At 38.6% G+C, this 13,876-nt stretch overlaps 8 protein-coding genes across 8 annotated transcripts; 5 read left to right on the forward strand and 3 right to left on the reverse strand.

The window, feature by feature from the left end:
* Positions 1–205: 205 nt before the first annotated feature.
* On the forward strand, positions 206–623 carry B0P05DRAFT_550066 (uncharacterized protein). Its single transcript, XM_051579203.1, has one exon. The coding sequence runs from the start codon at positions 384–386 to the stop codon at positions 603–605; it is 222 nt and encodes a 73-aa protein (XP_051432749.1). The 5' UTR covers positions 206–383; the 3' UTR covers positions 606–623.
* Positions 624–636: 13 nt separating this feature from the next.
* Positions 637–1,636, reverse strand: B0P05DRAFT_580413 (uncharacterized protein; the record flags this gene model as incomplete). The annotated part of the gene is made up of 4 exons (XM_051582015.1): positions 637–739; positions 804–906; positions 965–1,126; positions 1,588–1,636. The coding sequence occupies 4 exons, from the start codon at positions 1,634–1,636 to the stop codon at positions 637–639; spliced, it is 417 nt and encodes a 138-aa protein (XP_051432750.1).
* Positions 1,637–2,057: 421 nt separating this feature from the next.
* B0P05DRAFT_580414 (uncharacterized protein) lies at positions 2,058–3,930 on the forward strand (the record flags this gene model as incomplete). Its single annotated transcript, XM_051582016.1, has 2 exons — positions 2,058–3,732; positions 3,779–3,930. 2 exons carry the CDS (start codon positions 2,058–2,060, stop codon positions 3,928–3,930), a joined length of 1,827 nt encoding a protein of 608 aa, XP_051432751.1.
* A 162-nt stretch (positions 3,931–4,092) lies between these two features.
* Positions 4,093–5,407, forward strand: B0P05DRAFT_513643 (40S ribosomal protein S7). Its single transcript, XM_051575657.1, has 2 exons — positions 4,093–4,589; positions 4,652–5,407. Exons 1-2 carry the CDS (start codon positions 4,443–4,445, stop codon positions 5,081–5,083), a joined length of 579 nt encoding a protein of 192 aa, XP_051432752.1. The 5' UTR covers positions 4,093–4,442; the 3' UTR covers positions 5,084–5,407.
* A 113-nt stretch (positions 5,408–5,520) lies between these two features.
* Positions 5,521–6,041, forward strand: B0P05DRAFT_513644 (uncharacterized protein). The gene is made up of 2 exons (XM_051575658.1): positions 5,521–5,633; positions 5,678–6,041. The coding sequence occupies exons 1-2, from the start codon at positions 5,532–5,534 to the stop codon at positions 5,948–5,950; spliced, it is 375 nt and encodes a 124-aa protein (XP_051432753.1). The 5' UTR covers positions 5,521–5,531; the 3' UTR covers positions 5,951–6,041.
* A 1,119-nt stretch (positions 6,042–7,160) lies between these two features.
* Positions 7,161–7,813, forward strand: B0P05DRAFT_550080 (50S ribosomal protein L30e-like protein). The gene is made up of 3 exons (XM_051579204.1): positions 7,161–7,178; positions 7,251–7,663; positions 7,715–7,813. The coding sequence occupies exons 2-3, from the start codon at positions 7,252–7,254 to the stop codon at positions 7,729–7,731; spliced, it is 429 nt and encodes a 142-aa protein (XP_051432754.1). The 5' UTR covers positions 7,161–7,178; position 7,251; the 3' UTR covers positions 7,732–7,813.
* Positions 7,814–7,891: 78 nt separating this feature from the next.
* B0P05DRAFT_550081 (ribosomal protein L23/L15e core domain-containing protein) lies at positions 7,892–8,744 on the reverse strand. The gene is made up of 4 exons (XM_051579205.1): positions 8,698–8,744; positions 8,130–8,469; positions 8,014–8,083; positions 7,892–7,959 (listed from the first exon to the last, which is right to left on the reverse strand). Exons 1-4 carry the CDS (start codon positions 8,702–8,704, stop codon positions 7,945–7,947), a joined length of 432 nt encoding a protein of 143 aa, XP_051432755.1. The 5' UTR covers positions 8,705–8,744; the 3' UTR covers positions 7,892–7,944.
* A 167-nt stretch (positions 8,745–8,911) lies between these two features.
* Positions 8,912–13,857, reverse strand: B0P05DRAFT_550085 (P-loop containing nucleoside triphosphate hydrolase protein). The gene is made up of 4 exons (XM_051579206.1): positions 12,833–13,857; positions 11,358–12,785; positions 9,397–11,309; positions 8,912–9,348 (listed from the first exon to the last, which is right to left on the reverse strand). Exons 1-4 carry the CDS (start codon positions 13,830–13,832, stop codon positions 8,959–8,961), a joined length of 4,731 nt encoding a protein of 1,576 aa, XP_051432756.1. The 5' UTR covers positions 13,833–13,857; the 3' UTR covers positions 8,912–8,958.
* Positions 13,858–13,876: the final 19 nt, after the last annotated feature.

The raw sequence follows: 13,876 nt of genomic DNA on the forward strand, positions 1-13,876 counted from the left end.
TCGACCGTATGCTTGAGCAACCGCAAGAGTGTGTCTTAGTGGCTAAAGTTGCAAGAGAACTCAACGTGAAGTATCGTACTGCACCGAATTGGTGGCACATTTATGAAGAAACGGAAGGAGTGCCGTATAAAAATAGTGAAAAAAACTGTGGTCCAAAAAGCTCATTTACAACTGCAGCATAGCGAGTACATTACCAAGCTACTTGACAACGACCCTCAGATATTTGCGGACGATATAATAAATAGCTTGACTGAACAATTCGAAGGCTTCACCATTTTATTTTTGAACTCAGTGGACGTCGTCCTTTATGCCGTCCTTTTTATTTTTGAACTCAGTGGATGTTGTCCTTTATGCCATCCTTTTTATTTTTTTTTTGAATACTCATGGACATTATAACACGCGAGAAGGCGATCTGCATGCTCTATTGCAAACCATACAGCAAGGATCGTGCTAAAGAGCTTATAAGTGGAATTGAAAAAATTGGTCTTGATGTTTGTTACAGAGACGATCCAACAGAACCTTTTTTGTACCCATCTGTAAATTTTTCTCATTCTGGACATCATCAGTATCCAGCTTTGTTCAAGGAAAGCAAACAAAAGCAATAAACGTTACTTAAGGAGAGTTCCTAATAAGGGCTCAATATATAATATATCCATATTTTAATAAAAGTTCTTGACTGGTATACATTTTGACTTTGTTCTGTGATGGTATGAGGTCTATAGCAATTTCTTTAATGCTGCTATAGGTGCTATTTTTGCGGTTTGTCAGTAATAGTCTTTTACAAGCTTCTGGTTTACATTTACCTCAAAAAGCTTTTCATGTCTTCACAATTTGTGGTTAAGACCGCATAGTCAATAGTAACAAGTATTACTTTCTTCTTTTTGTCAGATATGTATCTTAACATATCTAATCAACAGGTGAATATCCATTCACAGTCAACAGGAATGGCAAATACTTTCCTTACCTTGAGTGTCTCCATTTGCAATTATGTGAGACATCAGCTCTTCTCTTTTGTTTTCACCTCTTTTGTTAAATGGATCGCCTGCAAAAGAATTCGGACTGATAAACACTCTATCTGCCAGTGACCTTGTCTTTAGTTTTTCAACCATTAGGTTCAACAAAAATACTCGCGTGATGTTTGGGTTGTGAAATGAAAACAGAATAGAATAAAAAAGAAAACAAAGAAATACAGTGAGACTGTTCAGTACTTCTTTATTACAAGATAAATTGATTATTCTAAAATATATCTTTTCCAGGTTGTCTTTTATACTACCTGATTTATTGACTAATTATGATTACTGATTATTGATTACTTAACACTTTGACAGCTTGTGCCTGGGAGTTGACTATGTAAATTCTGCTTTCATTCTCCTGGTTATCTAAAAGGTACAATTATGGTTTCCTTATTTGTAAATATCCATATTATCCCAGTTATCGTTATTTACTGTCATTATACAATGCTTACTTTATATTCATAGTGTATAGTACTATAAGTGATTATTCATTTATATGATGAAAGACTATTTACTATATTTTGTATTGAAAGTGCTCAGATCACCACAATTCGCTTCATGTCGTCCTTTTCACCTTTCGACTTTCTAGCATATCCAATTATTTCATAGCCAGCTTCTTTCATCTTCCTGAGACTGTTATGATTTTTATAAAGAAGCCAAAAACATCTGCCAACTAAATGCAATTCTTCGGCTAATTTTAGTTACCAACTTGTGCCAAAAGTAATTTAACCTTTTAAAATCCAATCTTTTTTTTTTGACTTTCGGCCAATTATTTTTTAGAAAACGCCAATTTCCATAAGCCTGACTGTATGACAAAAAAGAGTGATATAGGGGAAAAGTAGGGGAAAAGTAGGGGAAAAGTAGGGGACAACAGTGCATTCAAACTGTTTATAAATTCCCTTTCTTTTCTTTTCTTGTTTTCTTTTGTTCATCATGAACGTAGTTGATCATTCAAATACACCCTTAATGCATCAGTTCTTGTGCTATTCAAAAAACATCTTTGAAAAAATCTTAATTCATAAACACTCAGATAATGACAAATTCATGGAACAGGCAGAAATGCATTTGTTTGGTAGAAATGGATGTGCCAAAGACACTAAATTAGCCATCAAACTATTACATAAAGCAAAAGAACACAATAAAGGGGCTTATGCTGTACTTGGATTCTGCTTTGAATTTGGATTAGGTGTGACCAAGAATTTCAGACTCGCTGAACAATACTATGTGTCTGCATTACCACATGATATTCAACAAAGTATTACCGATGAACGCGTCCTGTTGGCTGTGTCTCGATTAGCCTTTCTTCGAAAATACGGTCGTCCTGGTGTTTATATCGATCGTACAGAAGCGCATCAGTGGGAGTCATTGGTTGGACTCGGAGAAGAAAGATCAGTTGCTTGGATTCAACGTGCAGCCATAGACGATCATTGCTCCGCCAGTCAGTATTGCCTCGGCGTCTGTTATCATGATGGCCTCGTATTACCTAAAAATGAGAAGCTTGCCTTCTTTTGGTACCAGAAAAGTGCTGAACAAGGCAATTGTCGTGGCCAAGGTATCTTGGGCTATTGTTACGGAGAAGGATTTGGTGTCGAAAAATCAGAAAAGATAGCCATGGAGTGGTATCACCGTGCTGCTGCACAAGGAGAGACGGTGGCCATTTACAATATTGGGTACTGTTATGAAGATGGTATCGGCGTTGCAAAAGATGTGCATGAAGCAGTTCGATGGTATAAGATAGCAGCAGAACAAGAAAACGCATTTGCGCAGAACTCACTAGGTTATTGTTACGAGGATGGTATTGGTGTAGAGAAAAATGAGACCATGGCTGCTCTTTGGTATTGTCGATCTGCTAAACAAGGTTATCCTTGGGCTCAATGTAACCTAGGCTATTGTTATCAAAATGGGATTGGTGTGACAAAAAACACAGCAAGGAGCGTAGGATGGTATCGTAAAGCAGCTACTCAGGGTCATGCAAGGGCTCAACACAATCTTGGATTCTGTCATCAAAACGGCATTGGTGTTGAAAAGAACGAAAAGGAAGCTATTTATTGGTTCCAACAGAGTGCAGAACTAGGTAACATCTTTGCGTTTCATTCGTTAGGCTATTGCTATCAAAATGGTACAGGAGTACCTGTCAATGAGCGTGAGGCATTTCGTTGGTATATGCTCAGCGCTGAACACAATCATGCGCCTGCTCAGTTATCATTAGGTTATTGCTACCGTAACGGTATTGGTGTTGAAAAAAATGAACTTGAAGCTGTCAAGTACTTTAGACAAAGTGCAGAGCAAGGGAATGCAGTAGCCCAAAACTCGTTAGGATTCTGTTATGAAGAAGGAAAAGGCGTTTCAAAGAATCCAAGAAAGGCAGCCTATTGGTATTTACAAGCAGCACGTCAAAACAATGCTTGGTCTCAATGTAATCTTGGATTTTGTTATGCAAATGGCATTGGTGTCAAACAAAATGAATCAAAAGCAGTATACTGGTATAAAAAGGCAGCAGAACAAAACCATGCAAGAGCACAAGATAAACTAGCCTTGCATTTACAAAATGGATTAGGAATCACTCAGAACCTCGAATTAGCATTTAGTTTGCTTGAACGAGCTGCAAATCAACACCATATTGCAGCACAATTTCATTTAGCCAACTGCTATGAAAAAGGACTAGGATGCCCTATAGACCTTCAAAAGGCAACTATGTGGTTTGAGCGAGCTGCATTAGGTAAATATACATTATGGAGATATATCATATTCACCTATCTTTATAGCTGGATGTCGAAGTTCACATGAAAGATTAAGAAGACTCCTTGTTCGAGTATGTATTCTATCACCTAATTCTTTTACTTTTGCTACTGTGATGAATGAACAAGAACTCGTCTCGAACGGTTTTATCTTGGGACGTAGTGCTCCAGCTGCATAAAAATTCAAAATTATTTCTATACTGTTTTAATTTCCAATAAATATAAAAAATTAATATCCAATCAAATCTTCATATTACGATTCCGCTCTCCGGCGGCAAAGATTCATTCGGTAAAAGCAAACAGCAAGTAGGTAATGCTGAGATTCCTTCCTTTATTTTACACGTATGTATAGTTCCATCATAGCAAACAGGGCATATATACACAGGAAGAGATACAATGGATGGATCATCAACAACAACACAACACCCAAAGAAAAAAGAAAGATGGATTGATCAGCTTATCGAAACGCGAAAATGGATGGAGCAATGTCATCCATCCATTCCATCCATCCATCCATCTCATAACACCACAAAACGATGAGACAATACTACATCCAATATCTCTTTCTGTGTAGATGCAATGGATGTGAACAAAAAAATATAGAAAATCGAGCATTACTAACCTATTCATTTTTCTATATATCACCACTTTGATCACCATTTCACTCTTTTGATTGATTGATATAGTCAAGATGGCTTCTAACAAGATTGTTAAGCAAGCTGGTGCCCCAGCTGCTGATGAGTTCGAACTCTCCGTTGCTCAAGCTCTCGTTGACTTGGAATCCAGCGTCCCTGACTTGAAGACTCTCCGTACTCTTCAAATCACTGCCGCCAAGGAGGTAATGGGTGAACATGATAGTGTATAGAGAGACAGAGATAGAGTGCTAATGTATTTGAACAGGTCGAACTCGGTGCTGGTAAGAAGGCTATTGTTATCTTCGTCCCTGTCCCTAGCCAATCTGGTTTCCACAAGATCCAAGCCCGTCTTACTCGTGAACTCGAAAAGAAGTTCTCTGACCGTCACGTTGTCTTTGTTGCTCAACGCCGTATCTTGCCTGTCCCCAACCGTCGTAACACCGGTAAGCAACCCCGTCCCAGATCTCGTACTTTGACTGCTGTCCACGATGCCATCTTGGACGACCTTGTTTTCCCTACCGAGATCACCGGTAAGAGACTCCGCCAAAAGGTTGATGGTTCCAAGACCCTCAAGGTCTTCCTTGATTCCAAGGATGCCACTTCTCTTGAATACAAGATCGACACTTTCTCTGCCGTCTACAAGAAGCTCACTGGCAAAGATGTTGTCTTCGAGTTCCCTGCTGCCGTTGAGTTCTAAGTAACTATTTCTTCATCAATTCATTATTTTTATAGTTGTTTTAGACGTGTATATACGTTTATCGGCATAAAATAAAAAAAAGGTTAAAAAAAACTGTTTGTGATGATTTAGGCAAGTAAACGCATGGTTTTGCAATTAAGGAGGTGGTCATAAAGTCGTTTTGTCGTCATAACTTGTCATGTTTGACTAGGTTGAATTATTATTAATATTATCGTTTCAATATGTCAAGGAGAGGTATCTAGAACAATTACAGGTTGAAACAGCGTCAAGATGAATTACTTGACAAGGATACATTTAGCCTGTTACACAATTGAATACTATGCCAAATGTATTATTAACTAATATAATTTAAATAAAGTTTGATACGATGATTCCGAGCATAATTTGTATATAAAAAGAGGGATTTACGGTTAAAATGATAATAATAACAACAACAACAACAACAAAAATGAAGTTTGCTGCTCTCTTGTCTTTGATTCCTCTCTTAACTCCTTTTGTGTCTGCTCAAGCTACTACAGCAGGTGTTTCTATCACAAACCCTGTTCTTAATGTAAGTCATTTTGTATTGCTTATATGTATCTAACGATAGCATAGACAACAGCCACAATGGGTTCCAATTTTACTATCACTTGGTCTCAATCTGATACCTCAGTGACTACTGTTGAATCCATTGCTTTGATGGCTGGTAATGCTGCTGCCTTGACGACTATTTTGCCCAATATCATGACTTCAACAGTTCCTACAAGTGCTTTGTCTTACACCTGGATGGTTCCAAGCAACCTTACTGCTCGTCAAGACTATGCTCTTGCTTTCAAGGGTGAAAATGCCATGGTTTCTTACTCTGGTTATTTCACTATTAGTGCTTAAATAGCAAAACATTGTGCTTTTATCTGATGTTATAGATACTGTACACCTTTAGATACATTATGAACAGAGAAAGAAATAAAGATAGACAAATAATGCTGTCTTTATTGAACTATAAGATGATTCGACTATAATAAAGCATCCCTAATACTGACAATCTTCTCTTTTTTTTTAAAAAAAAAACCTCTACAGACGGATAGGACTGATGAATTGACATATCACTGTCAAAATGATATATCGTATTTAGATTCCTCTTGCGTTTCCTTCTAACGCCAAGACCAAAGAAGGTACATTATGCATAAAGGTGCTTATTTCATAAACCTATAACATTCAAAATGATCTTTCACTCTATGAACAACATTTTCTTCTTTGAATGTGTTAAACAAGACTCTGAGCACGACAGGGAAAGTGGTTCTAGACATGAAGAAAGTGAGTTTTATGACAAAAGTGACCTGGTTTTTAATCTGCTTCAACAAAGAAGTTCTAGACTTGGCATCTAAAGCAAATCTTGAACTGAAATGGAGCCCAGTTGAATTAATAGCTATAATTGATAGTTTTTTGTAGAATCCAGATCCGAGTCTTTCTTTTCGCATTCTATCTCATACATTTCTTACTTTACTGTACAAGTTGCTTTCTAAGGTCTTTTAGATATCAATTTATCATTAAAAGTACTTTATACAGTCACCTCAATAAAATTATTTGATCCCTCTAATATTTTGAACTTCTCTGGTTTTTTTTAATACTAATAAGAGGTCTACTATATATTTGACAAAAAGCCTCAATGAATAAAAAAGGGGAAGCAAAACCAAACTGCTATTTACCAGAAGCAGCCGTCTAAGGACAGCAAAAATAAATCGTGGTTAAATATGGTATTTCTAATGAATCGTGTTATCATTATAAACGATTATAAAGCTATAGCTCAAGAAAGCCCGGATGAAAGGTAGAGAATTTGCACCGAAAGATAGTTTAAAATATATATATATATAAGGACAAGGAAAAGAGTCATATAACTACCCTTCTCTGACTCTGAAGAAGCAGAAGATAATCTCTTTTGGAATGACAGTTGAGCTACAAAATAAATATATAGACCTTTTCGAGATAGCCCCGGCCCGGATTTATCACCATTTGCCTGGGCTTTCATCATCGCAAAGTGGTCTGCAGCAAACAAAGAAGCAAGCATCCATTGAACAATAGGAATCCTTCTCTTTTTCTACTCACTTAGAATCATAAAGTACGTAAGCCATCAACCATCCTCATGATGGATGAACACAAGCAGATAACTAAACAAACAATGTGTATATAGTATGTCTGACCACGAAGAAGTCATTGCTCAAGAAGTCGAAGTTGCTGTTGAAGCCACCTCCGGCCAAATGTCCGTTGAAGATGCTCTTCAAGAAGTCCTCCGTCGTGCTCTCGTTCACGATGGTCTTGCTCGTGGTTTGAAGGAAGCCGTTAAGGCTCTTGACAGACGTCAAGCTCACTTGGCTGTTCTCGTTGAAACCTGTACCGAATCCGAATACATCAAGCTTGTTGAAGCCCTCTGTGCTGAACACAACATCAACTTGATCAAGGTTTCTGATGCCAAGAAGCTCGGTGAATGGGCTGGTCTCTGCAAGATCGACCGTGAAGGTAACGCCCGTAAGGTCGTTGGTTGTTCTTGTGTTGCTGTCACTGACTTTGGAGAAGAATCCGAAGCCATGAACGTTCTCTTGGACTGTAAGTATATAACAGAGTGTATTTAACATGGTTCTCATCATTATTGTATAGACTTCAAGACCCGTTAAATTGCTGTACTTTAATGGATTCCTTTTTCTCTGTCAAAAATCTTTAATAACAATAAAAAAGTTAACATGTTTTTGATGTCAATTCTTGTGTTCATTTATACTCTCTCATTGTACAAAATATGCATAAACTATTGAACGCAACATGATTTTTGTTTTGTTTTTTTATTAAGTAAACTATTTGAACGCTCTACTCGAAAAAAGAAACGGAGCTGTTTAGATGAAACCAATCTAAAGACAAGCAAGTTAATGATAAGCATACATTGATTGGCATCTAAGACTTACCTTGTTGGCAACATCTAAAGCATCAACATCAGCAGTCAAACGAACAAAGGCCTTCTTGTAACCATCGGGTCTACACAGAGTTTAGTTTCTATTATAACACAACTCAGTTGTCTTACCTGATGAGAGTGTTAACTTGAGCAGCTTCAACATCATAGAGACGCTTGACGGCATCCTTAATTTGGTTCTTGTTAGCCTTAACATCAACGAGGAAGGTCAAAGTGTTGTGTTCTTCAATCTTCTTCATGGCAGTCTCGGTGTTGAGGGGTTGACGGATAACACGGTATTGATCCATGCGGGGAGCGTGGGCAACAGACTTACGGGCATACTTGGGAGCACGCTTCAAGACCAAAGTCTTGGGGATGTGGAAGTGAGTAGAGGTGCGGATCTTACGGACAGCCTTACCGTGGACACCCTTGAGGGCGGCCTTCTTGGCGGCGAGAGCCTTGTTCTGAGAAGCTATCAAGTGAATAAGTATACGAATTCAGTTTGACATCAACAACAAAAGAAAAAATATCATCCACCCCTCTCGCTTTCCCTCTTTTATTATCTATTCCATCCATCCATCCATCCATTCAAACAGTGTCGTTCAAGAATAATTTAAAAAGAGGATACGAGAGGACATTTGGTTTTGTTTGATATCTCTTTTTCTTCTTGTTGATGCATGTGTGTTGTGTTGATAGTTACCAGCCATTGTATGTTCAGAAGGAAAAGAGACCGTTTACTGGTTTGCCTCTGGCTGCTGTAAGTAGGTTCTCCCCCAGCCGGACCCGATTTTTTTAGTATTTGAAACTCAGCCATTTTTTTTTTATTTTTTGGTTTCGGGCAGGACTTGACATTGTCTTGATTGAATTTTTGGTCTCTGTACCAGATGCTTGTCAATGACTTTGACAGTTATGAATTGATTACTCTAATAAATAACGCTTTTATTTCATATATATATATAAATTATAAAGAGGTGTCAACAAGTTCATGTTTTGATCTCGCTAAAGCAAGAAGACTGTCAAACTCGCCTGAGTTACGACACATCTTATAAAAGGCAGACTCTGGATCATTGATCAAAGTCAATGGACTATCAAACTCGAGAATTTGGCCTTGATCCAAGACCAAAATACGATCGTATTCAATCACAGTATGTAAGCGATGAGCAATACATAAAATGGTAGAGTCAGCAAATTCAGTCGAAATAGTCTTTTGAATAGCTTTGTCTGTTTCGAAATCAACACTGGCAGTGGCTTCATCCATAAGTACCAATTTACTACGTTTAAGTAAAGCACGAGCCAAACATAAAAGTTGTCTCTGACCTTGTGAAAAGTTACGACCGCCTTCAGATACAGCCTATAACAGATATAAACATATCATTCTAAAAAGACAAGACACACTTACATAATCCAAGTTTTTAAAGACATTGGCATTGACTTCATCCAGAGTAGTATCAGAATCAACTGTATTTGAACTCGAAGCATTTTCAATAGAAGGTAATAGATGTACACGACGCAAAGCAGCATAAATATCTTCATCCATGAATTGATCAAAGGGGTCCATGTTTGATCGAAGTGAACCAGAGAAGAGAGTAGGGTCTTGAGGAATGATAGTCAAGTTTGAACGCAAATCTTCTGTTCCAAGATCTCTGATATCAATACCATCAATCACAATAGAACCCTTGCTGGCCTCTACAAATCTAAAGAAAGACAAAGCCAAGGTAGATTTACCGCTGCCTGTTCTACCGACAACACCAATCTTTTCTTGAGGTTTCACAGAGAACGAAATGCCCTTCAATACAGGGTCAAGATCAGCAGCGTATCGAATCTCGAGGTCTTGCACTTGAATTTTACCCTTGGAAGGCCATTCATGAGGAGGTCTTAATTGAGTAATAGCCGGTGCTTCTTGATCCATTTCCATGAATTCAACAACACGCTCAACAGCATTAAAACTCATTTCTAAACTAGTGTATCGACGAATACCCCAGAACATTTGGTCAGTAAAGAGCAGGATGAAGCTAAGACAGAAACCGGCAAGAGAAGAATCCATTTTATCAATACTAAGCAAAATGATCAAACCTGTCAAGAAATTGATCACAGCACCTGTAAGGGCAAATCGAACACTGACCCAGCGATTGACTAACCATGTATAATAATAGGGACGAGAATTGGTATCAATATAACCCAACATGTCTTGCAAAAAGCGACGTGTAGCACCAAAAGCACGAATGGTAGCCACACCCACAATCGTTTCTGTAAAGTTACTAAAGAGGGGCGAACGAGTAACTGAGTCCATACGCTTTAGTTCACGGGAAGTAGAGACAAACATAGAACCTAACCAGATGTTGATAATGGCCACAAAAAGCAAAGGAACTAAAAAGATGGGTAATACGGTAGATACAGTGACAACACTTGAAATGACAACAACCCATTGAATGACAAAGTTCATAAAGTCATTAGGGATATTCGAGTCAATTGTCTCAAAGTCCTTGGAAAAGCGGTTGAGAATACGACCAATAGGTGTTGTATCAAAGAAACGCAAAGGAGCTCTAAATACACGATGCAAGAGTTCACCATAAAGCTGTTTGTTAGCACCCAAGACACCCCAAAACAAAAGAGCAAAACGAGCAGTACCAACAAAGATATTGGACATGGTAATAAGACAATAAATACCAAGATAAAAGTTCAAGGAATCTTCTTCTTCCTTGCTGCTGTTGATGAAGAACGCTGGCTCAGTATGGTCAAAAGAGAGTGGCTGATAAGCATAAAGAGGCTTCGATTGAGAAAGAACACTTTCTTGTTGGAACATGACGGTGGTGCTGTTGGATTCGGTTTCATAAGAGCGAGACCATTGCTTGATCCACCAATTTTCAAGTACATCAAGACCACGGGAGCCCATAACAACAGCAATCATAGCTGCCCAAAAGATAGGGCTGCCTACCATATTGATGTAGAGCTTGTAAAGTCTAAGCTTGACCATACCAGTTGCACGGGTTTCTTCTTGAACAAGGGCGCGAGGCTTCTTGTCATCCTTGACTTGATTACCGGGAATTGTTTGTTCAATTGCTTTTTCTTCTTCAGCATCTCTTTCCTCGTCTTCATTGTCTGCCTCTTCACTCTCAAAGATAGAGGTCAATTGGCCTGTTTGACGCAATTCAGCAGGAGAGCCAACAAGAGTAGCACGACCACTATCAATGTGTACAATGTAAGCACTGCCCTTGACACATAGTTTAACATGATGAGTAATCAAAATACGCGTACGGTTTTTCATTAAGGGACCCAATAGACACTTTTCATACAAGTGCTTAGCAGTATGAGCTATTGCGTTATTATAGGATTAGTCTTGATCTAAACAGAATGACCTACCATCCACAGCACTGAGCACATCATCCATAAGAACTGTCTGTGCACGGGAATAAACAGCTCTAGCAAGCGAAACACGAGCCTTTTGTCCACCACTTAGTGTGATGCCCTTTTCACCAATTTCAGTTTGATCGCCATCTTCCAAGATACTGAGATCTTTATCTAAGGCACAAGCATACAGAGCTTCACGATATCTTGATTCAACATAAGGTAAACCAAACAAGATGTTATCACGAATAGAGGCATTTTGAAGCCAGGCAGTTTGAGAGACATAAGAAAGTGCGTAGGGAAGGAGCCAATCTTTAGGGTCAATATCATCTGACACGACAAAGTCATCGGAGACCTTATCGACAACCGGCTGACGGGGACAATGCGCTTTGCCCTTAATGACAATAGCCTCGCCTAATAAACTGAGCATCATGAGCGTCTTACCAGCACCTGTAGAGCCACTGATCAAACTCAATTCATGGTTGGGGAAATGAATATTCAAGTCTTTCAAAATAAAACTAGCACTGGGTCTATCCGTGGTCTCTTCATCACTATAGTTTTGAGTCGTCCAGCCTACAGTAGCATCTTCAAAGCCAATGACAACTTCTTTGCCTGTACTATCGCTGTATTCATCTTCTGTGTTGGGAGAATCAATTTCATCTTCGTCTAAATAAGTCTGAATACGTCGAATACTGATCCAGGCTTGAGTCATTTCAATAAAGACTTCTGGTAAGACATTCAAAGCAAATCTAAGTTCATTGAAGACAGTGATAGCTGTAAAAGCAATGGGTGCTGTCAATTGTTGTCCTTCTAGTTTCGTAAATGACCAAAAAGAGACAAGGGTGACTAAAATGGGTGATCCTTGCCACAAGAAAGAAAAGAGCACACCAGATAAATAAGTAATACCCAAGTGATGCAATTCAACTGCTCTTGCTTCCATAATACGTTGTTCCCAATTCTTTTCCCAAGCGAAAAACTTGATTTGGCGAATACCTTGAAGGACTTCATTCATTAAGGAAACACGCTTATCACGAGCCTCCATCAATTTGTCCTGTGTCTTGGCATACATTTTGGCATTGTAGTGATTCAAGGGCAACACAACAATCATAACCAACAAACCCAAAAAGCATGATTTACCCAACAAGTTGTACAAGAAATAAATACCCACGGCTAACTCTGTAGGTGCAGCCAAAACTGAAAACCACCAAGTACTAAATTCAGAAATACGGTTGGAGTCTGTGCTCATCAAATTAACAATGGTACCAGTAGAAGAACTGACATCTTCTGTTGCTTTCGATTCTTCCTTTGCAGTGTCTTCTTTTTGATCATCGTCTTCTTCCTCTAATTTGGGTGTGGCTACAGAGAGATCACGTCGACGCAATGTCTTGCGGTAGATTTCAATATTTAACATGGCCTTAATTCTGACTTGAACATGGGATGAAGCTTGAATGTATATGTAAGTTGATATGTGCCTGATCCATGTCACTTACCATAATACCATAGTTGGCCCACAGCAAGACCTAAAACGAAAATAGTGACACCCAAAGCTACAACAATCACAAACCCTTTTCTAAGAGACTCAGTGTCTTCTTTACCATTCATTTGCTGGATCAAAGACAACAACTGGTTTATAAAGAAAGCCGGTGCATAATAAACAAGAGAAGTCACAAAGGCCAAAACAGTCTGGATAATAATAGCTGTCTTGTTAGCCAAATAGATACGTTTTAAAAGACTTGCTCCTCTCGTATCGCCAAAGATGTAATAGAGATTATAGCCTCTAAAAATAGGTGGTAAAATAGGCAAATCTTCATCTGTCAATGTCTTGTTTTTATAGGCTAATTTGACTAAAGGAGTTACCCATTCGAAATAAAGAAGAGAAAAGATAGAAGCAACATCAATACCAGCCACTTGTTTGCCATGTTCGTCAACAAAAAGAGGACCTTTCTGTACTGTCGCTGTTGTATAGAATAGATCTGTACTGAAGAAAAGCGCCAATACAGTAGGCAACATATGGATCCAACTGTCATTAGGATTGTTGACATAGGCTTCATATGTATGATAGATTGCAATACACCAAGCAATAGAATAAAAGATACAGAGATGTACATTCAAGATCCATCCCCATTCATTGGGAAATGTATAACGACGAGACACAAGCACAAGAACAAAGGCATATAACCAAGCAACAAATTGTGCACATGATGAAGTAGTCAAGAGCCAGTCACCTTGATTTAGTGTATCATAGAAATTTAATGCAGCGAGTAAGGCCAGTACAAGTGTACCGAATGTTAAGCGAGTCAATCGATGGCCATCATCGCTTATAGGTTCAGAAGTGTCGCGCTTTGTGTCGAAACGGAGTGGAGCAGGGTCTTTTTGTTGAGTCTTGTGCAAGTAAATACGCTGGAGTGATAGCACAAAAGCACTGACACATGCATTTGATGCTAAAGCACCAGACAGCCAAACGACAGGCGCTGTACTATCTATTGACATGAAAAGGTTAAAGGAGAAGAGAATCTTAAAAAAAGAAAAAAAAA

This window comes from Gilbertella persicaria, assembly GCF_025201335.1.
Source record: "Gilbertella persicaria strain CBS 190.32 chromosome Unknown B0P05scaffold_32, whole genome shotgun sequence".
NCBI lineage: Eukaryota > Fungi > Mucoromycota > Mucoromycetes > Mucorales > Choanephoraceae > Gilbertella > Gilbertella persicaria.